The following is a 26,036-nucleotide window of genomic DNA, read 5'->3' on the forward strand; positions in this document are numbered from 1 at the left end:
TCAGCATGGACGATTTGGACCGAAGGATCTGTTTCCGACCTGTACATGTCTAAAACTCACTGTTGCTTCAATGTGGCTGGGTCAAAATCATAGAATTCCCTCCCTAATGGCATTGCGGGTCAACCCAGATGGACTGCAACAGTTCAAGGAGGCAGCTCACCACCACTTTCTCAAGACAATAAATGTGACCAGCCAGCAATGTCCACACCTCACAAATGAATATGAAAAAAAAATTGCATCACATGGGAACAGGCTGCTTCATTATTTAATGTGTTGTGAATCTAACTGAACACTCCAATTATCAAACATCTTCACTTCTAACCTTATAATGAAGTATTACACAGAAAGAGAGCACATGCGCAACATAAACAGGAATTGTTCAATTGACCTTCTGCATTCAACTCATTTTACAATGTTGTTTAAAGCTAGTTATTGGCGAGAGTGAGTCCCAAGATGTTGACAGCACCATTAACACAATGTTTGACAGTGAATTGATGGGACACTTATTGGCTGAATGGATTTTTTTTTCTAGTTTTCATGAAGGCAATTTTTCTTTGTTGGATAGCAGCCAGCATTGTTGCTGTACTGTAAAAGCCTGGCTAGAGGCACAAACTCGTTCTGGGACACAGGTTTGGCTCAAATTTATTAAGACAACAAAATTAGTGTTCAAAAGGCATAAAACATACTTGAAGACATGCAAACCAGATATTATAGCAATAAAAAAAGAAATAGAATTTCTCATTTTAGAAAATACTTCAGAATTCAATTTTGAAAAGTCCCAAAATAACTAGATATTAGCCAGTTCTTCAAAAGCTTCATCAGTAAAATACTCAATTTCTTACCTTAATGCCCATTCTTTTAAGTTTACAACAGTTTCCAAGAGAAAGTACTGCAGGGTGATGACAGGTCGCCTCCATAAAACAATAGTCTCCCTCTCCTCACGATCCTTCAGTTTCTTCTCATTCAGTGTCAAGAGATCTGAGTAAATAAAAAGAAAAGGTATTTTCAAGAACTGTGCTGTTTATCAAAAGTAATTTTGACAAAGAATGTGTAAGTAGTACACAAAAACTAAAACCAATCTCGTGAATAATTTCAGAACTGAAATTAATTTTAAATAACCCAGAGTGCAAAGTATGATCAAAGACCTATAGGAAATGTAGAAAATACAATTAAAAGTTATGATTTTTGCATAGTGGAGTCTCAAGCAAGTGGGTATAGCATGAGAGTGTAGAGCTAAGTTGTTGGACCATCAGTTGATGCCATTAACATTTATATTCTACATGCTCAGGATAGGGAAGGTTGAAAAGATAATGGTGAAGAAAACCAAACCTTCTGCCAAGTTAGCAGAGATTAACTGCCTCTCCTTTTGTCTCACACCAAAAAGCTATAACAAGAGGTTTCAGTAGGATAACCTAGTTTACATTTTTAGACTGAAGGGAACAAGGGGAAAAACAAATACAACGACTCTTACCTTGAGCAATCTACTGTAGAAGGAATAGTGCCAGAAGAGTTTAGGATAGCAAATGTTGTTCCCTTGTTCAAGAAGGGGAGTAGAGACAACCCTGGAAATTGTAGACCTGTGGCCCTGAATTCAGTTGTGGGTAAAAAGTGTTGGAAAGAGTTTTAAGAGATAGGATTTATCATCATCTAGAAAGGATGAAGTTGATTAGGGATAGTCACCAGTTTTGTGAAGGATAGGTCATGCCTCACAAACCTTATTGAGTCCTTTGAGAAGGTGACAAAACAGGTGGATGAGGGTAAAGTGATTGATGCAGTGTATATGGATCTCAGTAAGGCTTTCATAATGTTCCCCATGGTAGACTATTGCACAAAATACGGAGGCATGGGATTGAGGGTGATTTAGCAGTTTGGATCAGAAATTGGCTAGCTGAAAGACAACAGAGGGTGGTAGTTGATGGGAAATACTCATCCTGGAGTTCAGTTACTAGTAGTGCATCAAAGGATCTGTTTTGGGCTGAGAGGTGGCAAATGGAGTTTAGTGCAGAAAAGTGTGAGGTGATTCACTTTGGAAGGCGTAACAGGAATGTAGAGTACTGGGCTAATGGTAAGACTCTTGGTAGAGTAGATGAGCAGAGAGATCTCTGTGTCCAGGTACATCGATCCTTGAAAGTTGCCACTCAGGTTGATAGGGCTGTTAAGAAGGCACAGAGTGTGTTAGCTTTTACTGGTAAAGGGATTGAGTTACAGAAACAGGAGATCATGCTGCAGCTGCATAAAACTTTGGTGCGGCCACGTTTGACGTATTGCATACAATTCTGGTCACCGCATTAAAGGAAGGATGTGGAAGCTTTGGAAAGGGTTCAGAGATTTACTACGATGTTGCCTGGTATGGAGGGAAGGTCGTACGAGGACATGAGGCTGTTTTCATTAGAGAGAAGAAGGTTGAGAGGTGACTTAATTGAGACATAAGATAATCAGAGGGTTTTCCTCGAATGGCGATGGCTAGCACAAAGGGACATAGCTTTAAATTGAGGGGTGATAGATATAGGACAGATGTCAGAGGTAGTTTCTTTACTCAGTAGTAGGAATGCATTGCTTGCAATAGTAGTAGACTTGCCAACATCACATGGAATGCATTGCCTGCAATAGTAGTAGACTTGAAAATGTGTTGCTGAAGAAGAGCTTATGCCCGAAACGTCGATTCTCCTGTTCCTTGGATGCTGCCTGACCTGCTGTGTTTTTCCAGCAACACATTTTCAGCTCTGATCTCCAGCATCTGCAGTCCTCACTTTCTCCCCGTAGTAGTAGACTTGCAAACTTTAAGGGCATTTAAATGGTTATTGGATAGGCATATGGACAAGAGTGGAATTGTGTAAGTTAGACATGCTTCAGATTGGTTCCACAGGGCGATGCAATACAGAGGGTTGAAGGGCCTGTATGTCACTGTCATGTTTTATGTTCAAAGTACAAAAGTGGATGCCAGTTCATAACAAAACTGATGTATGCATAGCCCCACCCTCAGTGAAGAGCATGCTGACGCTCATTATTTTGAGCCAAATAAGAACCTTGCAAAGACTATATATAGTCATACAAAAGTGAAATTTCTAAATCTACAAAAGTAAGGTCATCTTTAACATGAGTCATTGTTTGAAGTTGTTAAAACCAAACCCTTTCCTGTCATCACACCACTGAGTTACCAAGTCAAAGACTTTTCCCACCACAGCTGTATCAAGAGTATCACAGAGAAGGGCATAGTGCACAATCCTGAAGTAGTCGTCTTGAAATCACATGCGGACACAAGGAACTGGTGTGCTAATCTATCAATGAATGGATTTGCATCAGGGACAGTTTGATTCCAGTGACAAGTGGGTGGTAAAAATGCACAATTTGGATTTTTTGGCTTAAGGTTAGGGGTTGACTTATACAGTAGAAATTATTTTTGGCCTAAGGTAGTGTGTCAACTTTTACGTTAATCTAGTGACCAAGACTTCCTCAGGCTAATGTTTCTGTACTACTCATCAATTTATTACAGGAAACATAATAAAAGCTTCATTAGTTTACTCCTACATTTGTATTTTCTACTGGCCTCAATTTAATTGTATGTTTACAATGAACAGATGTGGGAGTTGGTAATGTAAGAGGCACTAAAACAGACTTTAATCATTTAAGCACCCCAAGTTTATACTTAGAGTCATAGAGATGTACAGCACAGAAACAGATCCTTCGGTCTAACTGGTCCATGCCGACCAGATATCCCAATCCAATCTAGTCCCACCTGCCAGCACCTGGCCCACATCCCTCCAAACCCTTCCTATGCCTATACCTATCCAGATGCCTTTTAAATGGTGCAATTGTATTAGCCTCCACCACTTCCTTAGGCAGTCCATTCCACACACGCACCACCCTCTGCGTGAAAAAGTTGGCCCTTAGGTCCCTTTTATATCTTTCCCCTCTCACCTTAAATCTAGTTCTAGACTCCCCCACCCCAACTTGACTTTGGCTATTTATCCTATCCATGCCCTTCATGATTTTACTAACCTCTATAAAAGGTCACCCCTCAGCCACAGATGCTGGGGGTGACCATATAAAATGCTGGGGAAAACAGCCCTAGCCTATTCAACCTCTTCCTATAGCTCAAATCTTTTCTGAACCCTTTCACGTTTCACAACATTCTTCCAAAAGGAAGGAGACCAGAACTGCACGCAATATTCCAAAAGTGGCTTAACCAATGTTTTGTACAGTTGCAACATAACCTCCCAACTCCATATTCAATACTCTGACCAATAAAGGAAAGTGTACTAAATGCCTTCTTCACTATCCTACCTATCTGCAATTCTACTTTCAAGGAGCTATAAACCTGCACTCCAAGGTCTCTTGATTCAGCAACACTCCCTAGGATCTTACCGTTAAGTGTATAAGTCCTAAGGTTTGCTTTCGCAAAGTGCAGCACCTCACATTTATCTAAATTAAATACCATCTGCCACTCTTCAGCTCATTGGTTGATCTGATCAAGATCGCGTTGTAATCAGAGGTAACCTTCTTTGCTGTCCACTATATCTCCAATTTTGGTGTCATCTGCAAACTTACTAACTGTACCTCTTAAGTTCACATGCAAATCATTGATGAATAATTTCCTTGCACAACTGTGATCCTCAGCACAGATGAATTCAAGGGAAAAAGTTTTAATTAAGGTAGTTGAAGACAGTTTGACTGCTCCAGTGGAAATTATAGAAATTTCTTTTAAATAAAAAAATGAACTGCTGTAATGGCCAGGGACAATGCCTCACCTGTGGCATTACCATTCTGCTGTTCTTTCAACATCCTCAGGCGGTGATGCTGTAGTTCATGCGATTTTTCATTTCCAGCCATGTTTTGTATTCACCACACCACCGAAATTCTGTCAGAATAAATTAAATGAAATTCAGAGCAATGCAAACAGACAGGATTTTCATCAGTAGCCAGACTGTTACATCTGTATTACAATTACATAGGGTTTTGGTAAGAAAACAATCAGAATCTATGTAGTTTTGTCTCCATATCCAAGAAAGAATAAATTTATATTGGAGACAGTACAGCAAAGCCTCACGAGATTGGTTCCTCGAATAAGAGTATTGTCTTATGATAGGAGGCTATGTAAAGTGGTCTGTATGGTCTGGAAATGTGGAAGAATGACAGGTAATCTAATTGAAACATGAAAGATTGTGATGGTAAATACTGTGTAGTCATTCAATGTCACAGGAACATTGTAACAGAGCAAACATGGTCACTGTAATCAATCAATCTGTGCGTACACAGTTGGACCCGTGACATCATGCCAGGGTAACATGCAATTTAAATTAGTTGTAAGTCAGGAAAACAGCTATAATAAATCTGTAAATTCCTTGGCAAGTCATGACTTATTGGTGACCGTTAAGTGGCCTCGTCTCTATACAGATGCAGGATTAGTGGTGCTGAAAGAGCACAGCAGTTCAGGCAGCATCCAGGGAGCTTTGAAATCGACTTTTCGGGCAAAAGCCCTTCATCAGGAATAAAGGCAGTGAGCCTGAAGCGTGGAGAGATAAGCTAGAGGAGGGTGGGGGTGGGGAGAAAGTAGCATAGAGTACAATGGGTGAGTGGGGGAGGGGATGAAGGTGATAGGTCAGGGAGGAGAGGGTGGAGTGGATAGGTGGAAAAGGAGATAGGCAGGTAGGACAAGTCCGGACAAGTCATGGGGACAGTGCTGAGCTGGAAGTTTAGAACTAGGGTGAGGTGAGGGAAGGGGAAAAGAGGAAACTGTTGAAGTCCACATTGATGCCCTGGGGTTGAAGTGTTCCGAGGCAGAAGATGAGGCGTTCTTCCTCCAGGCGTCTGGTGGTGAGGGAGCAGCGGTGAAAGAGGCCCAGGACCTCCATGTCCTCGGCAGAGTGGGAGGGGGAGTTGAAATGTTGGGCCACGGGGCGGTGAGGTTAATTGGTGCGGGTGTCCCGGAGATGTTCCCTAAAGCACTCTGCTAGGAGGCACCCAGTCTCCCCAATATAGAGGAGACCGCATCGGGAGCAACAGATACAATAAATTATATTAGTGGATGTGCAAGTAAAACTTTGATGGATGTGGAAGGCTCCTTTAGGGCCTTGGATAGAGATGAGGGAGGAAGTGTGGACGCAGGTTTTACAGTTCCTGCGGTGGTAGGGGAAAGTGCCAGGATGGGCGGGTGGTTTGGTGAGGGGCGTGGACCTGACCAGGTAGTCACGGAGGGAACGGTCTTTGCGGAAGGCAGAAAGGGGTGGGGAGGGAAATATATCCCTGGTGGTGGGGTCTGCTTGGAGGTGGCTGAAATGTTGGCGGATGATTTGGTTTATGCGAAGGTTGGTAGGGTGGAAGGTGAGCACCAGGGGCGTTCTGTCCTTGTTACGGTTGGAGGGGTGGGGTCTGAGGGCGGAGGTGCGGGATGTAGACGAGATGCGTTGGAGGGCATCTTTAACCATGTGGGAAGGTAAATTACGGTCTCTAAAGGAGGAGGCCATCTGGTGTGTTCTGTGGTGGAACTGGTTCTCCTGGGAGCAGATATGACGGAGGCGGAGGAATTGGGAATACGGGATGGCAGTTTTGCAAGAGGTAGGGTGGGAAGAGGTGTAATCCAGGTAGCTGTGGGAGTCGGTGGGTTTGTAAAAAATGTCAGTGTCAAGTCGGTCGTCATTAATGGAGATGGAGAGGTCCAGGAAGGGGAGGGAGGTGTCAGAGATGGTCCAGGTAAATTTAATGTCAGGGCGGAATGTGTTGGTGAAGTTGATGAATTGCTCAACCTCCTCGCGGGAGCACGAGGTGGCGCCAATGCAGTCATCAATGTAGCAGAGGAAGAGGTGGGGAGTGGTGCCAGTGTAATTACGGAAGATCAACTGCTCTACGTAGCCAACAAAGAGACAGGCATAGCTGGGGCCCATACGTGTGCCCATGGCTACCCCTTTGGTCTGGAGGAAGTGGGAGGATTCAAAGGAGAAATTGCTAAGGGTGAGGACCAGGTCGGCCAAACGAATGAGTGTGTCGGTGGAAGGCTACTGTTGGGGACGTCTGGAGAGGAAAAAAAATGGAGGGCTTGGAGGCCCTGGTCATGGCGGATGGAGGTGTAGAGGGATTGGATATCCATGGTGAAGATGAGGCGTTGGGGGCCGGGGAAACGGAAGTCTTGGAGGAGGTGGAGGGTGTGGGTGGTGTCTCCAACATATGTGGGGAGTTCCTGGACTCGGGGGGATAGGACAGTGTCGAGGTAGGTAGAGATGAGTTCAGTGGGGCAGGAGCATGCTGAGACAATGGGTCGGCCAGGTTGGTCAGGCTTGTGGATCTTGGGAAGGAGGTAGAACCGGGCAGTGCGGGGTTCTCAGACTATGAGGTTGGAAGCTGTGGGTGGGAGATCTCCTGAGGTGATGAGGTTCTGTATGGTCTGGGAGATGATGGTTTGGTGATGGGGAGTGGGGTCATGGTCGAGGGGGCAGTAGGAAGAGGTGTCCTCGAGTTGACGTTTGGCTTCAGCGGTGTAGAGATCAGTGCGCCAGACTACCACTGTGTCCCCTTTATCCGCTGGCTTGATGGTGAGGTTGAGATTGGAGCAGAGGGATTGGAGGGCTGCGCATTGTGAGGGTGAGAGGTTGGAGTGGGGGAGGGAGGTAGACAGGTTGAGGTGGTTAATGTCCCGGCGACAGTTGGAAATGAAGAGGTCGAGGGCAGGTGTCCAGGTGGATGCAGCGTGTTGGAGGTGGGCGAAGGGGTCCTCGGAAGGTGGGCGGGAGTCCTGATTGTGAAAGTAAGCTCAGAAGCAAAGGCGACGGAAGAATTGTTCGACGTCACGGCGTGTATTAAATTCATTGATGCGTGGATGGAGGGGGATGAAGGCGAGTCCTTTGCTGAGGACTGATTGTTCGTCCTCAGTGAGGGGGAGGTCTGGGGGGATGGTGAAAACTCGACAGGGCTGGGAGCTGGGATCTGGTGTGGGTGTAGAGCTGGGAGTGGGGGCGGAACCTGTAACTGGAGTGGGTGCGATGGTGGGGGGAATGGGGGTGGAGTCATGAGCAGGGCTAGTGTTCCCCTCGGGGTACTGGGGGGTGGGGATAGTGACAGTGGGAGGCATGTCAGCAGAGTCCAGGTGAGTGGCGCTGGTGGGGGTGGAAGTGGTGGTGACCACAGCAGTAGGGGTGGCGGAAGTCACTGAGCATGTGGCATCAGCGATGATATGAGGGGCGGAAGTGATGTCACGTGTGATGCATGAGGAATTGTGAGGGGTGGAAGTGGTTGTGGGAGTGGCCATGATTGGGGCGGAAGTGACTCAGCACTGTCCCCATGACTTGTCCGGACTTGTCCTACCTGCCTATCTCCTTTTCCACCTATCCACTCCACCCTCTCCTCCCTGACCTGTCACCTTCATCCCCTCTCCCACTCACCCATTGTACTCTATGCTACTTTCTCCCCACCCCCACCCTCCTCTAGCTTATCTCTCCACGCTTCAGGCTCACTGCCTTTATTCCTGATGAAGGGCTTTTGCCCGAAAAGTCGATTTCAAAGCTCCCTGGATACTGCCTGAACTGCTGTGCTCTTCCAGCACCACTAATCCAGAATCTGGTTTCCAGCATCTGCAGTCATTGTTTTTAACCTCTATACAGATGCAGTATGACTTTAAAGTAATAACTCAGATTATTTAACTTTCCAGAAGCATGATTTGCAAAGAAATTTATAGACCGATTACAGTTGTCAACTATTTTCTCAGATTTTAGGACTAGATTAAAATTTAACAAAAATAAATTGTTGTGGTCTGCTTACATGTTTCCTACTTGCAACAAAGTTTTGGCAGAACAGACCACCATTTAGATTTTAAGCCTTTAACTCAAATCATAGCTGATCTGCATCCTTAACTCCATTTACCAACCATTGCTGTATATCTACAAACTACGCCTAGTTAACAATAATCTATTTGCTAATATCACCTCAATAGCTTTTGAGAGATTGGGAGAGAAAAGACATTTCCAGATTTCTAGTACAATGAGAAGAAATGCTTCCTGACATCACAACAGAACAGCCTAGCTCTAATGTTCTGTTTATAAACCCTGGTTCTGGAATTCCTTACCAACATAAATAGTTTTTATCTCCATTATCAAATTCTTCAATCCATTCAAACATTTCAATTAGATTGATTCTTAAGCCACTACACAAGAACATGAGCTTTTCAGCATGGAAAAGTGAAAGAAACAAAAAAGAACAGTTGCAGGCCATTTGGCTCTTTGAGCCTGCTCTACCATTTAACAATCCAGAAGAAGAAATTACAGCTTCAAGCTAGAGAAAGGTACTTGCAAAGCAGAAATCTTGGAATTCTTGAAGAACCAAATGCTTGCAACAAAAAGAGATGCTATGCTGCTTGACATTTCTGGATAGATGAATCAAATTTAATATATTTTCCTCATCGACTCTCATTCTGATATCTTGTCAAACTACACTGATGCACAGTAAATGACAAAAAAAGGAAGCAAATAATTCAGTTGATTTCAGTGTGACACAGAACATCAAGTAACTACATAAAAATGGTTATGATTTGTATTACTGAGTGAAACCAAAGCACTTTACAAGCTCACCCAAGGGATCCATGTGGAGCAGATCTGATTCCTTGAATGTGGTAGCATTTTAGAATAATCACAAGCTGTCTAAGCTTGCATATGGCCAAAAACAAATTTCAGAATTTGACAAAGTACCTGGGCTCTGCTGACAAGATTTTAAGATACAATTTCTATGTTGAATTTTGAAGTTGTATTTAAAAAAACAGATTACTGACTTAATGATAATGTGGAGACAGTACCAAAATACAGTAAAATTACTGACAACTGAAACCGAGTATAGTGTAAAGTGATTAATTTTAATAGGGTGAATAAAGAAGTCATATATTTCTTGGATGGAAAGAAACTGAATGCAGAGGAACAAGGCCACAAGAACATTTTTTTAAATCTGTGAATCCAGATGTACAGATGACAGCTTAAAATCACTACCACAACAAATGCAGAAAAGGTGGTGCTGGGTTTCAATTCTACTGGATGAGAACACAAATACAGGCAGGGGAAAGTTACATTAACATGTAAACTTAGGCAGAGCATATTTAGAACACATTATTCTCTGTAATATTAAAAAAGGTTTTTGAAGTACTGGAGAAGCACTAGGTTTGCAACCACATTAGTATAATTGAGAAAATGCAACCATCAGGAAAGATCAATGCTGCTGGGGTACTTCCCTCTTGGGAAGAGAAGACTAGGAAGAGTTCTGATTTCTGTTTTCCATTGGGAGAAGAGTCCAGTAAAGAGCATAAAATTTGCCACAGCCACAAACTGGTTAAATAAATAATTTAGGACAAATCTGGACTGCATATCTAGAGCAGATATCAATTGACACAGTTAAATGGAGGTTTGATGCATAAGACAGAGAGGGTGAATACTATCAAGTCAAGGGCAGAATAGGAAGAGGCAAGCCGAGGGAAAGGGAGGTCATGTATAAAGTTTCAGTAAAGACCAGAATTCTAAATTTGATGTCATTTTTCAGTGAGACCGCAATAACATTTTACGGACACTTGCGTTTTGTTGTTGTTTTAGGTCAGATCCCAAGAGCCAGACTCAAAGCATCAATATTATTGTACTCAAATCGAACTCTCTCATCCAGATAGCACCTTCATATAAACACATTTGTCACTGTGCTGTGCTGAGAAACAGAGGCCAGACTTAATGTAAATGACAGTAGCACCACTGAAAAATATCCAATGATTTGCTGAGGTTCAGATCACAACTTTCAGTCCAAAGTTCGAAGGTTGCAATTTTGTTGATCTGATAATATTCCTCACCCTTCCTCCAAACATGCCGACTTCAGCAAAATATAGTCAACATATCAATGAAATGCAACTGTAGGCAGTGCAATTAAAAATCAAAATGCAAATCAACTTTAGTGGGGGCTGTCTCCAAGCCAGGCATGACTGTACAAACAAAAATAGATCAACAATGTTATAGTTTGTCATTATTGCACTTCCACACTACCTCAAAATTATTTTGCTGAATATACTGTGGAAAATATATCTTCTTGCCTCAACTGATTGCTCCTCTGCCTCCACACAATAGAAATGTATTTATTCGCTCAGCCAGCAATTATGATGTAGCTGAAAATAAATATTGATATCACAAAGCTGTCAAAATGCCCCAAAACAGCCCACATAAGCAAGCAAACATCACCAATATCAAACAAACAGTAATGATAGAATGACCAGTTTATCTCTACTGCATTGCTACATCGCAATGCGCGATTTGTACACGATAAACTCTAGCACAACACAGACTATGTTTTCTGCAAATTAACCAGCTGTACAGCAGATGCAAACAGGAAATGTAGACTGGAGGATACAACATACAAACTTAACTTTTCCAAATACTACAGTTGACATAGGCAGCAGAGTAGCAGTAATGTCACTGAACAAATAACCCAGATTTGGGTACAAGTTGAATCACACCATGACAGATGGTGAAATTTAAATTTAACAAAACTTGGAATTAAAGCTGGGCATGCAACCACATACACATCATTGATTATCATATTTTTTAAAAATCTGGTTCACTACTGTCCTATAATGAATTAAGTTTGTCATCCTTACTTGGTCTGGCCGACATGAGATTCCAGACCCAAAGTAATGTAGCTGCCCTCTGAAATAGCAGAGCAAGCCATTCAGTTAGACCACAAGAACTGGGAACAGGAGTAGGCCATTTGGCCCCTCAAGCCTGCTCTGCCATTCAATAGGATCATGGCTAATCCAACACTCCTCACATTCACTTTCCTGCCCTTTTCTCATAACCCTTGAACCACCTAATGCTCAAGAAGCAATCTTTTTCAGTCTTCAAAAATATACAAACTCCATCCCACCGCTCTCTGTGGCAAGGAGTTCCAAAGACACTCAACCCTCAGAGGAAATTCTTCCTCACCTCATTCTTAAATTGGCACTCCTTAATTCAATGACCGTTCCTCTAGTCATATAGAGTCAAAGAGATGTACAGCACAGAAACAGACCTTTCAGTCTGACTTGTCCATGCTGACCAGCTATCCTAGATTAATCTAGTCCCATTTGCAAGCACTTGGCCTATATACCTCTAAACCTTTCCTATTCATAAACCCATCCAGATGCCTTTTAAATGTTGCAATTGTACCAGCTTCCATCAATTCCTCAGACAGATCATTCCATACATGCACCACTCTGCATGAAAAACCTACCCCTCTCACCCTAAATCTATGCCCTCTAATTCTGGACTCCCCCACCCCAGGTAAAAGATCTTGTCAACTTACCCTATCAACATCCCTCATGATTTTATAAACCTCTACAAGGTTGGCCTCCGACACGGCGGAAAAAATAGTCCCAGTCTATTCAGCCTCTCCCTATGGCTCAAACCCTCTAACTCTGGCAACATCCTTGTAAATCTTTTCTGAACCCTTTCAAGTATCACAACATCCTTCCTGTAGTTCTAGACTCTCCCATGAAAAGAGAGGAAAGTGGATGTGAGGAATGTCAGATCTGCTATCATCTGATTAAATGGAGAAGCTGACTGAGGGAAGATGCCAGCAACCTTCATGAGCAGCAGCTCAAAGTGCAGTTTACCAGCATGCCCATACAACAAGCACTAAAGACATATTACCTTCTCAATTCAATATTCCAAAATGCTAAAAAAACAAATTGCCAAAGAAATATAGGAGGTCTGGCAGCATTAGTGGAGAAAAAGTAGAGTTAGCATTTTGAGACCAGTGATTCTTTTCAAAAGTGATAGCAGCTAAGAAAAGACAGTTTTTATGTTAATGACCAGGGGCTACGGTATATGGGCAGTGAGTGGAGGAGGAAAGAGGAAGAAGCAAGCAGATAAGTGAAGACAGAGCTGAGAGAGGGAAACGGGGAGTGAAAGAGAAAAAGTGAGTTAGCTGGACAATGGGATAACCAAGGAAGAACAATTGATAACAGGGACAATAAGTAGGTGAAAATGTGTTGACTGTACTGAAAGCAGCTGATGTCATTACAGGGCCTGGGGTGTGGGGGTGAGCAAAGCGCAGTGGAAGTGGTGCTCAGGTTCTAAAATTATTGAAGTCGATATTGAGTCCTGAACACTGCAGGGTTCTCAAGTGGAAAATGAGATGCTGTTCTTCCAACGTGTGCTGAGCTATGCTGGAACATTGCAGTAGGCCCGAGACAGAAAAGCTGATCAAGGAACACAGGTTGTGTAAAGTGTCAGGCAACTGGAAGCTCAGGATCATATTTACAGTCAGAACTCAAGTGCTGTGCAATGCGGTACCTGGTCTGGGTTTCATATCTCCAGAGTACAGGAGACCACATTGTGAACAACAGATATAGTAGACCAGATTAAGTGAAATATAGGGAAATTGCTACTTCAACAGGCAGATGTTGCACCTTAAGCATTTTTTCCCCTATGAGAGAGGAAAAGTAAAGATATTTTCAGCAGCTAACATTCACAGATAAAGCATGCCTTGGGACCACCGCATAGGAAGGTGAGAGGAGCAGTTAGGAGTGGACAAGAAGTGGACCAGGGCCTCCCAAGGGAGCAGTCCCTGCAAAATGCTAACAAAAGAAGGAAGGGATAGAGTCTGGTGATGGCATCCTGCTGGAGAGGCAGAAATGGTAGTTTATGAACCTTTGTACGCAGATGGTGCAGGAATGGAAAGCAGGTGCCTGGGGACCTTCTTGGTGTCGTGGGAGGGAAGAACTACAAGAAATAGGTCAGATATGGCTCAGGGCCTTGTCAACCATGGTAGCAGGAAATCCTCAGTTGAAGAAAAAGTGCACATTTCTGAGGCATCCCTGCTAGCTTGGCATTGTGCTGGACATGCAGCTGTTATCCTTTGTATTCCAAAGATGTATATTGCCACAACAAATCATAAATGGATGAATCTGATCATTCTTTAAACAGCATTTTATTCTAATTAAAAAATAAATACTGCTGTACAAGAAACTTGGTTATATAGCTGGCTTCAGTTCAACGTATTTCTGAGAGAAATATTCTATTATCTATGACCTGTATAGAGCCACAGTTTGTAGCACAATACTCAAAGGGATGTTAAAACAATGCACATTAAGCTCTTCTCCCTATAATTTATGGGGTCTTTTTAAAACTCACCCCTGGTGTCCTCTGATCACTAGTTTAGAGGTTAGCTGAATCTTCCCTCCTTACTAGTGCCTTGCCCTAAGATGCTAGATGCTTTAGCCTGACTTCTTAAAAGTAGTTCATGAAAGACACCACATTAAGATTATATTATATAGTGAACAAATGCAAACGAATTACTTACAAAGCAAGTCCCCGATTGTGAATATGGGATTAGATTAGATTACTTACAGTGTGGAAACAGGCCCTTCGGCCCAACAAGTCCACACCGACCCACCGAAGCGTAACCCACCCAGACCCATTCTCCTACATTTACCCCTTCACCTAACACTACGGGCAATTTAGCATGGCCAATTCACCTAACCCCTGCACATTTTTTTTGGATTGTGGGAGGAAACCGGAGCACCCGGAGGAAACCCACGCAGACACGGGGAGAATGTGCAAACTCCACACAGAGAGTCGCCTGAGGCGGGAATTGAACCCGGGTCTCTGGCGCTGTGAAGCAGCAGTGCTAACCACTGTGCTACCGTGCCGCCCGGTACGGTACATGAACATACGGTACATATGTACATGAACAGGAAAATTTTGGAGGGATATGGGCCATGACCAAATAGGTGGGACTCATTTAGTTTGGGATTAGGTTTGGCACGGACTGGTGGGACCAAAGGGTCTCTTTTCATGCTATCTGACTCTAATAATTGGATGTTATAGAGTATGGTGGGAGCAGGAATGAGGAAATTAAGCATTTTTTCCCCTATGAGAGAGGAAAAGTAAAGATATTTTCAGCAGCTAACATTCATAGATAAAGCACGCCTTGGGACCACCGCCCACCCCTCCAAAACCTGATCCAATGGATTCAATCAATTCCTCAGTCATGAGCACGAAAAGTGAAGTTAACAACAGTGAAGAGGAGGTTGGTATGCTTTTTGTCAGTGGCCTTCCTATAGACATTAAACTACGTGAGCTTTACCTTATCTTTCGATCATTTGAAGGGATATGAAGGTTCACTGGTCAAGCTAACATCATAACAGCAAGTTGGTTTTGTTACATTTAACAGCAGAGCAGGAGCAGAAGCAGCAAAGAATGCTGCATTCACCTAGCCTGCAGTTGCAGCTGCTGCACTGCACACTCAGGTGCGTTGGTATCCTCCATGTGAAGCATCTCTGGAAGGATGTCAGTTTAAGTATTTAATTGCCATTCTTCAAGAATTCAGATTTCTCTGTGGAGTGATGCACAAGACCAGACCGAATTTTGTTTTCAGGTTGGACTTTACTAAAGGAGGTTTTGGAGAACTGGCTCATTTCCACTCAACTTGGAGGAATTGGAGTGGTCACTAAGGACTATGGATTTAAGAACTTTACTGGCGATTTTTTTTTTCCATGTGGGAGGATTCTTCAAATTCTATTTGCTGTAACGGACTAGTAATTTTTGTTGTCATAATCATTGTATGCTGTGTCAATAACCTGCTTAAATATGGATTGTCAGAGTCTTATGAAAGCTTGTACTGCCATTGGTTACCATGAAATGATAAAAGGAGGGAATGAGAACATGTATAGGGTATAAGCAGGCACGGAAAGAGCAAAGTTCTGCATTTTGTGAAACAAGAGGTTCCACTGAGCATGACTCAGATCAAATAGGACCTTACAGTTAACAATGGGGTGCTGCACGCAAGGGTAATTGGTTAACAAGGTGGAAAAGCATTGATTATGTGGAGCCGTTTAACAATATTGAAAACATTCAGTATGTAATGTCAGTTAACAGGGTGAAAAGTATTCATTATGTGAAGTCAGTTACTCATGGTGTAACAGCAGATGGCTTAATCTTTATTATTGATACTCGTTGATTGAAACAGTCACCCAATTAATATATATGCTGCTTTATCTGGATGCTCCTCCCTGCAAAATGACTATATAGTTCATTGAGAAACTGCTGTTCCAGAGAAGACCGTGAACTCATGTCCTTGTGCATGTAAGTAATCGCTCTCTCTGCCTCCAGGGCCCGAAATAAAGATGAAGGAGGTAAAACTATACTGTGTCTCTGAGTGTTTTGCTTCGGCTGAGGGAGGACATGGGACGACAACTAGATGAAGAGCAGTCAAGAGCAACTTACACCAGGTACCTCTGAAGTCTTCTGATGTAATCAATCAAGACTGGAGATATTTCTAAATTTTGCAAGTACTTCCCCTTACATCGCTGAAGTTTCAGGATTGCATCATCAGACAGCTCCTTAAGTTAACCTGGGTGCACTCATGCAGGGTACTACAATTCCTTAAAAGATTCAGAAACAGAAATTGCTGGAAAAGCTCAGCAGATTCTGATGAAGGTTACTGGACCCGAAATATTAATTTCTCTTCACAGATGCTGCCAGACCTGCTGAACTTTTCCAGCAATTTCTGTTTCTGCTTTACAGCAACCACAGTTCTTTCAGTTCACCTTTAAGAGTCTGCTGATTGAGATAATGAGGTACTTGGCTCAGAAGAGTGAGAATAAGCAATAACTTTAGCACTTAGCTCAAATATTGTAGGTGGCCTATTATAGAGAAGTCATTAAAGTCAGAGGGGAAAAAAGAAAGCAAAGATTCAGAATGTTACTAGAAAAGGGTAACCGAGTTACCGAGTTAAAGCTCAAAATATTGAGACTATTTTCACTGGAGACAAGGTATGAAGGGTTTTGACATATTGAATAAGGAAAGGCTATTTTCTCTGTTCATTAAGCCATGGACATTTTCTTCAGTAGAATGATTGTGACAGACTGCAGTGCGAGCAATCTGCATCTTATGTAATAAAACATTTACAGTCCTGTTAAAATCATTAGTGAAATCTGAGAAGTGTCAGTCGAATTTACAGGATTATTTTTACACAGGATTATTTTTAAAACTGTAACAACTCTGGAAAAATACATATTTGATGTACTGAAATGCAAAGCGCTTCATACAGGATCAAAACTCCAGGAAGGGAAGATCACTTAAATGAAAACAATGTAAATGCAAAATGAAAGAGAAACCAGAAGGTCTTGATTGATAGAACATAGAAAAGTACAGCACAGAACAGGCCCTTTGGCCCACGATGTTGTGCAGAGGTTTAATCCTAGTGTAAAATGAAGTAATTTAACCTACACACCCCTCAACTCACTGCTATCCACGTCCAGCAGTCGCTTAAATGTCCCCAGTGACTCTGCTTCCACCACCATAGGTAGCAACGCATTCCATGCATTCACAACTCTCTGCATAAAGAACCTACCTCTGACATCTCGTTTATACCTTCCTCTTAATATCTTCAAACTATGACTTCTCGTACCAGTCCATCCTGCCCTGGGGAAAAGTCTCTGGCTATTGACTATCTATTCCTCTCATTATTTTATACACCTCGATCAGGTTATCTCTCTTCCTCCTTCTCTCCAGAGAGAAAAGTCTGAGTTTATTCAATTTTTCTTCATAAGGCAAGCCCTCCAGTCCAGGCAGCATCCTGGTAAACCTTCTGTGTGCCCTCTCCAAAGACTTTGTATCTTTCCTACAGTAGGGCGACCAGAGCTGTACACAATATTCTGAGTGTGGTCTCACTTGTAGAGCTGCAGCAAAACCTCACAGCTCTTAAACTCGATCCCGCTGTTAATGAAAGCCAAAACACCATATACTTTCTGAACAACCCTATCCACTTGGGTGGCAACTTTGAGGGATCTATGTACTTTCACACCCAGATCCCTCTGTTCTTCCACACTGCCAAGATATTAAAACTTTCTCTGCAACAGTCACTAGCAGCTAGTAAAAGCAAATCAGATGCTGTGACTAAAAAAAAATCATTGAACTAAAGTACAGTAACCCTACATTATAAACAGATTGGTGTGGTGATATTTAGAAAATAGTGAATGGTTCTAGATTAAACATTGCAAAAAAGGATATCATGTCTCTCCTGCATCATTTTAATAAAAAAGTGAGATGAAAGGATTGGAACATGAGGAGCAATTATGTAAATTCAGGAAGCTCTCAGTAGAAAAGGGAAGGCTGAATGTGATATTCTAAAGTAAATAAATATAGATCATGGCAAGTTATTTTATCTTGTTCAGAAAAGTAGTCAGTGCGCACTTGAAACTATATTAGAGTGAACAGATTTTCTGAAGACATATTAGAAGATGATACCGATCAATTCAAATGCAATTAGATAAATTTCAATTCATAATACTTTGCGAAACAGATGAAAATAAAAACAAGACATATGGTAAACATAACATTTGCATAAAGTAGGTGAACTTGTGCCAATAGTTGCCAAATCCCTGGTCACAGACATTTACAATACCCTTATCCTCAACCCACTCAAAATAACTTCACGTTATGAACTGTGTGGGGCAAGAGGAAAAAATGTTAGCACCACTGGAATAGTGCACATTTATTTGAATCCTGGTACAACTGGACTGAGGTTTACCACCGTAAAATTTTCTGAAAGCACAAAGGCAAATAGTCCCATTGTTGAATCATAATTTTAGCATAAACGTTTCTATCAAAATTATTCAGCATTATGGTCCATTTCAAATCTGACATTTGCTCAACAGGTTAAAAGTCCTCAGCAGCACTGCAACCTAATCATGCAATTAGAGATGGAAAAATAAAAGCAACAAACCTAGACATAACAAATGTTCACAATACTTTTGTCTCAACATGTTTTAGCTCAAACACAAAGCCAAGCAGCTTGTCATGGCTGTCAGCAATGCTGAACTAGTCCCACTTGTCTGTGTTTGGCCCATATCGCTCCAAACCTCTCTTATTCATGTATTTATCCAAATCCCTTTTAAATCTGGTAACTATATCTGCAACCATCACTTCTTCTGGCAGTTCATTCTACATGCAAACCACTGTGTAAGAAAGTTGCCCCTTATGTCTTTTTTAGATCTTTCTCCTCTCATCTTAAAAATATGGCCCCTAGTTTTGAACTTCTCCAACCTAAGGAAAAGACCCTTGCTATTCATCTTATAAAATCATGAGGGGCATAGATAAACCTCTAAGGTCACCGTTCAAACTCCTACACTCCAGTGATTAAGGTCTCAGCCTTTATAACTCTAACTCAAACTTTCCACTCCCATCAACATCCTGGTAAATCTTTCCTAAAACTCTCTCCGACTTAGTAATATCTTTCCTATAGCAGGGCAACTAGAACTGGCTTCACCAACATCCTGTACAACCTCAACGTAACAGCCCAACTCCTATACTCAAAGGTCTGAGCAATGAAGGCAAGCATGCTAAATGCCTTAACCACCCCGTCTACAGGGTGATGCAAATTTTAAAGTATTAAGTACCTCCTAAGTCTCTGTTCCTCAACGCTCCCAGGGCTTTACCATTAATTGTATAAGCCCTGCCTTTATTTGTTTTAGCAAAATATAATACTTCACATTTATCCAAATTAAACTCCATTTGCCGCTCCTCAGCCCACTGACCAAGATCTCTTTGTAGTCTTAGATAACATTCTTCACTGTCCACTATGGGGTCATGTAAAAACTTACTAACCATGTCTCCTAAATTCTCATCCAAAGGTCCTAAAGCTGCTGAACAAAGAGACCTTAGAGTGCAGGCGCATAGCTCCTTAAAGGTAGAGTCTCAGGTAGATAGGATAGTGAAGGCGGCGTTTGGAATGCTTTCCTTTATTGGTCAGAGTATTGAGTACAGGAATTGGGAGGTTATGTTGCTGCTGTACAGAACATTGGTTAGACCACTGTTGGAATATTGCATTAAATTCTGGTCTCCTTCCTATCAGAAGGATGTTGTGAAACTTGAAAGAGTTCAGAAAAGATTTACAAGGATGTTACCAGGGTCGGAGGATTTGAGCTACAGGGAGAGGTTGAATAGGTTAAGTGTTGCCCTGGAGCGTCGAAGGCTGAGGGGTGACATTATAGAGGTGTATACAATCATGAGGGGAATGGATAGGATAAACAAACAAGGTCTTTTCCCACAGATGGGGGAGTCCAGAACTAGAGGGCATAGGTTTAGGGTGAGAGGGGAAACGTTTTCACGCAGAACATGGTGCGTGTGTGGGGGAGGCTTGCACAATTGCAACATTTAAAAGGCACTTGGACGGGCATGGGCCAGGTGCTGGCAGGTGGGAATAGATTGGGTTGGGATATCTGGTCAGCATGGATAAGTTAGACCGAAGGGTCTGTTTCTGTGCTGTACATCTCTATGACTATGACTCTAAATCATTTATATAAATGATAAACAAAAGTGGACCTGAAGATCAATCTCGCTCTGCTATATGGACTTGCCATTGCCAGCATTAGTGCACAAGAAAGGACTGTCTATTTGTATGATACTGAACAACGGGAGATTGTATAACGTTTATACTCAGATGATATTCTTGTATGCCAAGAAACTGACTCCTTCGATGTGTGGAACATTACTCAAGATGACTGTCGTAGTGGTCAACTGCATCAACAAGATCGAACAATCCAATTACAGAACAAGCCGCAATGGTCTTTACCTTGTCAAGGTATTATGTGCCAGTTTGATTTCAGTTGTTCTACAGGCAACCCTGGTAAGCTTTGCCCCATTCAAATAGAACACGCCATAAAAGGAGAAAAAGGGGAAATATTATCTTTCACTAACAAATTGTTTCTCGAAAGCCATAATAGAATATTTGACGAGGATGAAGTGGTTTGTTATGCCCTTACTTCAGCAAAAGACTCCCTCACCTCTTTTATCCTCCCAAATTTTAACATGGGGGTATGGAATGGTTCTAAAGCATTTACAGGACGTAATATTTCTTTTAATTATTATCTATCCCCACCAACTATTTGCTAATGGACTTCCTCCAATAAATCCAAGATAACCTATCCAAATTGCTACAGTGGTAAACTTAAAAGTGCCTAAAACTATCCCCTGTGCTATGATCAAATGTACCAGTTGTCACTGCTTCCCCAAAGGACCTTGCATCTCTTTTTAAAAAATTTTGCAATTTACATATGAAAGAACTGAAACCAACATGGTCATTCTAAAAGATGACAGACTTAAACAATCCAGGTCTGTTTCAATATAAAATTTCAGTTACATCACACTGTAAACTTTCACTATAAATTCTGTGTTTTACAATCTTATTCTCCACAACCACCTGAAGGTGCAGCGCTCCGAAAACTAGTGCTTCCAAATAAACCTGTTAGACTATAACCTGGTGTTGTATGCTCTGCATAGTCCACAAGACAGCTAGAATTTCCAAATGGCATTCTACAGAACATGTTTATCGATTGTCACAAGTGTTAAGTGTATCAAACCAACAAGCGTCTCTTCTATTCAAACAGAAAACAAGCATCCTTTGTTACTCACTCTGATTTAACTGCTTAAGAAACAATAACTTTTTTTCGGGGGGGGAGAGAAGAGGGAGTTTTTGTGCTATTCTCACTGAGGAACTCAAACCATAGATCACCCTACCTCCCCTTTACAATATTTAGAAATTTGAAGTAAAATTTGGCATTACTGAATCACTTCATTAATTCACATATGTTATGTCCAGACACATGATCTTAGCTCATTGCATGCTGATGCTCTACTGGAGCTGTTTTATTGGCAGTTCTCGCCTGCAATGGTTTGCCATCATCTCCCATTCATAGGGGCAAGGCAAAAATATGTCCCCCAAATCAATGTCAGCCAGAAAGGGAATTGAATAAACACTGTTATACTGAAAAACACTATTGAATGACTAACTGATCCCTTCACTAACTACCACCTCACAATTTATCTAATCTTCCTAACCTTCGACTTTGTGTTACAATACAGGCCATGATATTTCACCAAAGTCTTCGGCAATCAGTCTGGTAGAAAGTAACATCTAGTGCCTTGGATAAGCAGAGAGAAAAAAAATCATTTTAAATGTTATTTTGATCTAATCAATGATGTTATTAGCCATTAACAACTGTCAAAAAAGGAAGCTCCTTCAAAGTCAACATGAAAAAACAAATTTACAATTTATCACACTATCATCAATGCCTGTAACATACTTATAAATGAGAGGGTGGTGCGACAGAGAGAGAGGGATACACAAGAGGGGAGAGAGTGAGCGGTGAGAGTGAGCGACGGTGGTGGGGAGAGACAGAGAGGCAGAGATAAAGAGATGGAGGGGGTACAGACACAGAGACGGAGGGGAGAGACGTGGAAGGAGAGAAGAGAGAGCTTAAAATGTTATACAACACAAAATGCTCTCTCCACATATAGTAAAGATCCAAAGTTTAAAATCTAGATTTGTGTTATTGGGTGTTTCATAATTCAAGCAAACAAAAATCTCAAACAGATTACGGAACTTTATCAAAATGTTAGTGTCACTAAGTACATTCCCCATAAAACATCACAATATTAATCAGATATCATGAAGTAGTTTCAATTGATTTTCTTTGGTACCAAACACTCATGTGTACAAAACATAATGGAATGTTGTGTTGAAAGTTACAAATTTCTCCATTTATATTAGTCAGGTGGTACATTCTCTCCTTCTCACTTCATTTTCTACATACGGAAATACAGAAGGCAAGTTATTACAAACAGAAGGATCCACAAATTACCAGTCTTCAGCTAAAGACAGTTGTACAGACAATAAAAAAAAACAAAGCTCAGATCAACTTCAAAGCATTTAAAAATTTAATAGTTTTAAAAACTGACATTCAGTCTCTCTAAATCCACACAATTTCAAGCTCTATCAAGCTCAATCTGTTGGTGCATACCAAAATGAAGGGAGATCTTAATATTCCATATATTTTACAGCATGTCAATACAAATGAGAATGCCCCAGAAGCATGACCACAGGTGGTGATTTCATTCTCTACCTTCAGAACGAAAGCACCCTTGCCATCAAAACCATTAATTTTATTCTGGCATTAAGTGCTGCAAGAATATCCTGTGACATTTCCAAGAAAGAAAAATCAGGCATCAGACAAATGCTTCCCTCTCACAAGAAGCAATTTGTCTCAAGTTTGCAGATCTTCCCAAAATCTTTTAAGGTCAAAAACCTGTGATAGAACTGAAATTTACCAGTATGCTGCATTATAAATCTACCCCATCAACACAGCAGGTTCCTTAGTAATAAATTTTAAATTACTACCAAGCCTGCAGCAGTTTCAAGCGGAAGCATTTACCAAACTAGAGTTTAGACAAATAACTTTTGCTGTGTGAGAAATTCAGTAACAATCAATTGGTTGACGCTTCAATAAATATATTTAACTATTTCAGCATGCTAAAAAACAGCGATTACCAATGTCCTGATGGCTGTAGAGCTAAACACTGCAAGTGGTTTGGCAAACTACATAAAGATTGCAGGCATCAATTCAAAGTCTGAACAAATCGTCTCAATCAGAGAAGCAATCATGATGTTTCAAACGGCCTCAGCATCAAAGTGTGAAGACTAATGGGATGGGGCAGCTTGAGGAGGAGCAAAAGAAATCAGCAAGTGTTTCTGATTGGTATCTAGATATGAATATTACAATTGTGGACTCAAAAGCAGAAATGAGAGGGGTAGGGTCTATTGGAATGATTGCAGGAGATAGAAGAGAATAAGAATCTGCCATTTGCACCAGGTTTTTTTTTGGGGGGGCGGGGGGGGGAAGGGGGTGTGCAAAGAGAGAGATTAGGAAAGACTGAAAGACAGAGATAGAAAGAGAGAGATACCAGTTTGAACGGAGGACAGTGGCAAGGTTTTAACCAATTTTCCAGATCTAGCAACAGAAAGTACCACATTTGGCCAAGACACATGCCATAGGAAATGCAACAAATTACTGCTTTTTTTTTTAAAAGCAGTTCTCCAGCAGCACTATCCCGTGCGTAAATACTTTGTCATAACATTTTTCTAGTTTAAGGACATTCAAAACTTGTGGAAAAACAAGGAATAGCCGAGTTACTTTATTTATTACCAGTAACAATTATGCAACCAATTGGGATGGTGTAATGTCATGAATTTTTAAAATCTCAAAGCATGATCTCTCTCTCACATGGTCTGCATAATGTTTTAGCATATTAACTTTCAAAACCAAGGTTTCGAGCACGTCGTCAGCCATCTATAACCATTCATTCAAGTGCTTATACTGAACTGTTGGGGCCATGTGGGTGCTTCTGTTTAACCTTAAGCCTGGTCAGCTACACAAGCCTGTGGTTTAGAAGAATACTAACAAGCAAGGTTCATTCCTCTTCAGGCTAAGATTGAGTTGAGACCTGCCTCCATGCTCTGCCCTCGAGATCGGAAAGCTCCGACAAATCACTCTTTACAAAGCCTTCAACATACAACACCATGAACCAAGAGTGCGCCTTTGATAAAGCATGACATGCCCCAGAATGCAGTACAAAGCTCATTCTACATCATATTCAAAGAAAGTCTGAAATAGTAATTTCAGAATGAGGATCAAGCCACAAACTTTATTGAAAGAAGACAGTAACTAGTATTAGCTTCCTTTCACCAGAAGTTTCCAACCACTACAACATTCTCGACCGAATGTGACTTAGGATAGCTGGATCAATGCCAGCAGAGTATCAATGCCCAAATCAGAGGACTTTATAATTTTCAAAATGCTCACCATCTTCTCAGAAAATGTCAACTCTTGCATGCTTCAGAAAATTACACAGCAGCCCTCCTTCCAGTACCTCCTCCAAGACCAGCAACTAAATATGCCTTTGTACAACAAGTACTGAATCATGATTTAAACAAATCCTTGCCCTATTCAACATTTAAACAGTACTTGCCAACTGAGATCACTAGAGAGCAAACAGAAGCAGAAATTGTAACTTTCCATCTCCTGAGGGGTGACCTTATCGAGGTTTATAAAATCAAGAGGGGCATGGATAGGGTAAATCGATAAGGTGTTTTTCCTGGAGTGGGGAGTTCAGAACTAGAGGGCTTAGGTTTAGGGTGAGGGGGGAAAGACGTAAAAGAGACCCAAAGGGCAACATTTTCACGCAGAGCATGGAGAGTGTGTGGTGGAGGCTAGTACAATCGCAACATTTAAAAGGCACTTATATGGGTATATGAATAGGAAGGGTTTGGAGGGATATGGGCTGAATTCTGGCAGGTGGGACTAGATTGGGTTAGGATAACTGGTTGGCATGTACGATTTGGACCAAAGGGTCTGTTTCCATGCTGTACATCTCTATGACTCATCTAAACCAATGCCACATTACTTTTTCAACCCAGATGAGATAAACCTGTTCTCCTTTTTGGGTCTGGAAGGATAATCTATATTATAGATTTCAACTGAGGGAAAATAAAATCAAATCTCAAGATCATACAGCATGCCTTTCACAATTAAACTAAACATTAATGGACACAAGTTACAACAGAATGAAAACCATTATAAATCAATAGTTAATACCTTCATACAAGAGAAAAGTTTAAAATGGAAAGAGATAAAGCATCCAATTCTCAATTTTAAATCAACTATTTTTTTCTTCAATCTTCCACTTCTTGCTTCTCTCCCTTTGCAAACCCTTTTATTTCTATTTTAAAATCAATACTATGAAAGCAATTATTCTGAACTTCAGTCTAACTTTTGCTGAGCTTCAAAATAAAATAAACAAAGAACTTGCATTTACACAGCCTCAGGATGTCCCAAAGTACTTTACAGGCAACAAAATACTGTTGAGGTGTAGTTGCTGCAGGCAACATGGCATTAATTTGCATACAGCAAGCTCCCAAGTACAACATCCTTCATTTTCTTCTTCTTCACTCCATTTTTAACTAATTAAAATTATTATACAGCCTCCTTCCTTCCTGAGACACAGAAATCCTCTCACCAACAATTTACACTCTCAAAAACATTAAACCTTTTGCCCCACTGATCTATTACACTTCATTTTTGTCTCCTTCCCTGAAGTCTTGTTGTTATTATCTTAGAGTAGGATAAAAGGCTGGCACAACATCGAGGGCCAAAGGGCCTGTTCTGTGCTATACTGTTCTATTGCGCACTAATATTCGATACCCTTTACATGGAT

The 26,036-nt window shown here is 41.4% G+C and overlaps 1 protein-coding gene across 5 annotated transcripts in view; it reads right to left on the minus strand.

Moving 5' to 3' along the window:
• The window catches only part of vmp1 (vacuole membrane protein 1), a 202,626-nt gene that overhangs the window by 166,600 nt on the left and 9,990 nt on the right, over positions 1 to 26,036 (minus strand). For 4 of the 5 annotated variants that reach the window (XM_043718131.2, XM_043718127.2, XM_043718128.2 and 1 more), the window contains exons 2-3: positions 4,749 to 4,858; positions 843 to 978 (exon numbers count right to left, since the gene is read on the minus strand). In XM_043718131.2, the coding sequence (XP_043574066.1) occupies positions 843 to 978; positions 4,749 to 4,830 (218 nt within the window). In that variant the 5' untranslated portion in view covers positions 4,831 to 4,858. Of the gene's footprint in view, positions 1 to 842; positions 979 to 4,748; positions 4,859 to 10,538; positions 10,672 to 26,036 lie in introns of those variants that run through there. The other variant, XM_043718129.2, reaches the window with a different exon arrangement.

Source organism: Chiloscyllium plagiosum, unplaced genomic scaffold (genome assembly GCF_037043375.1).
Source record: "Chiloscyllium plagiosum isolate Xiang-an unplaced genomic scaffold, Cpla_swu_hap1 HiC_scaffold_31, whole genome shotgun sequence".
NCBI lineage: Eukaryota > Metazoa > Chordata > Chondrichthyes > Orectolobiformes > Hemiscylliidae > Chiloscyllium > Chiloscyllium plagiosum.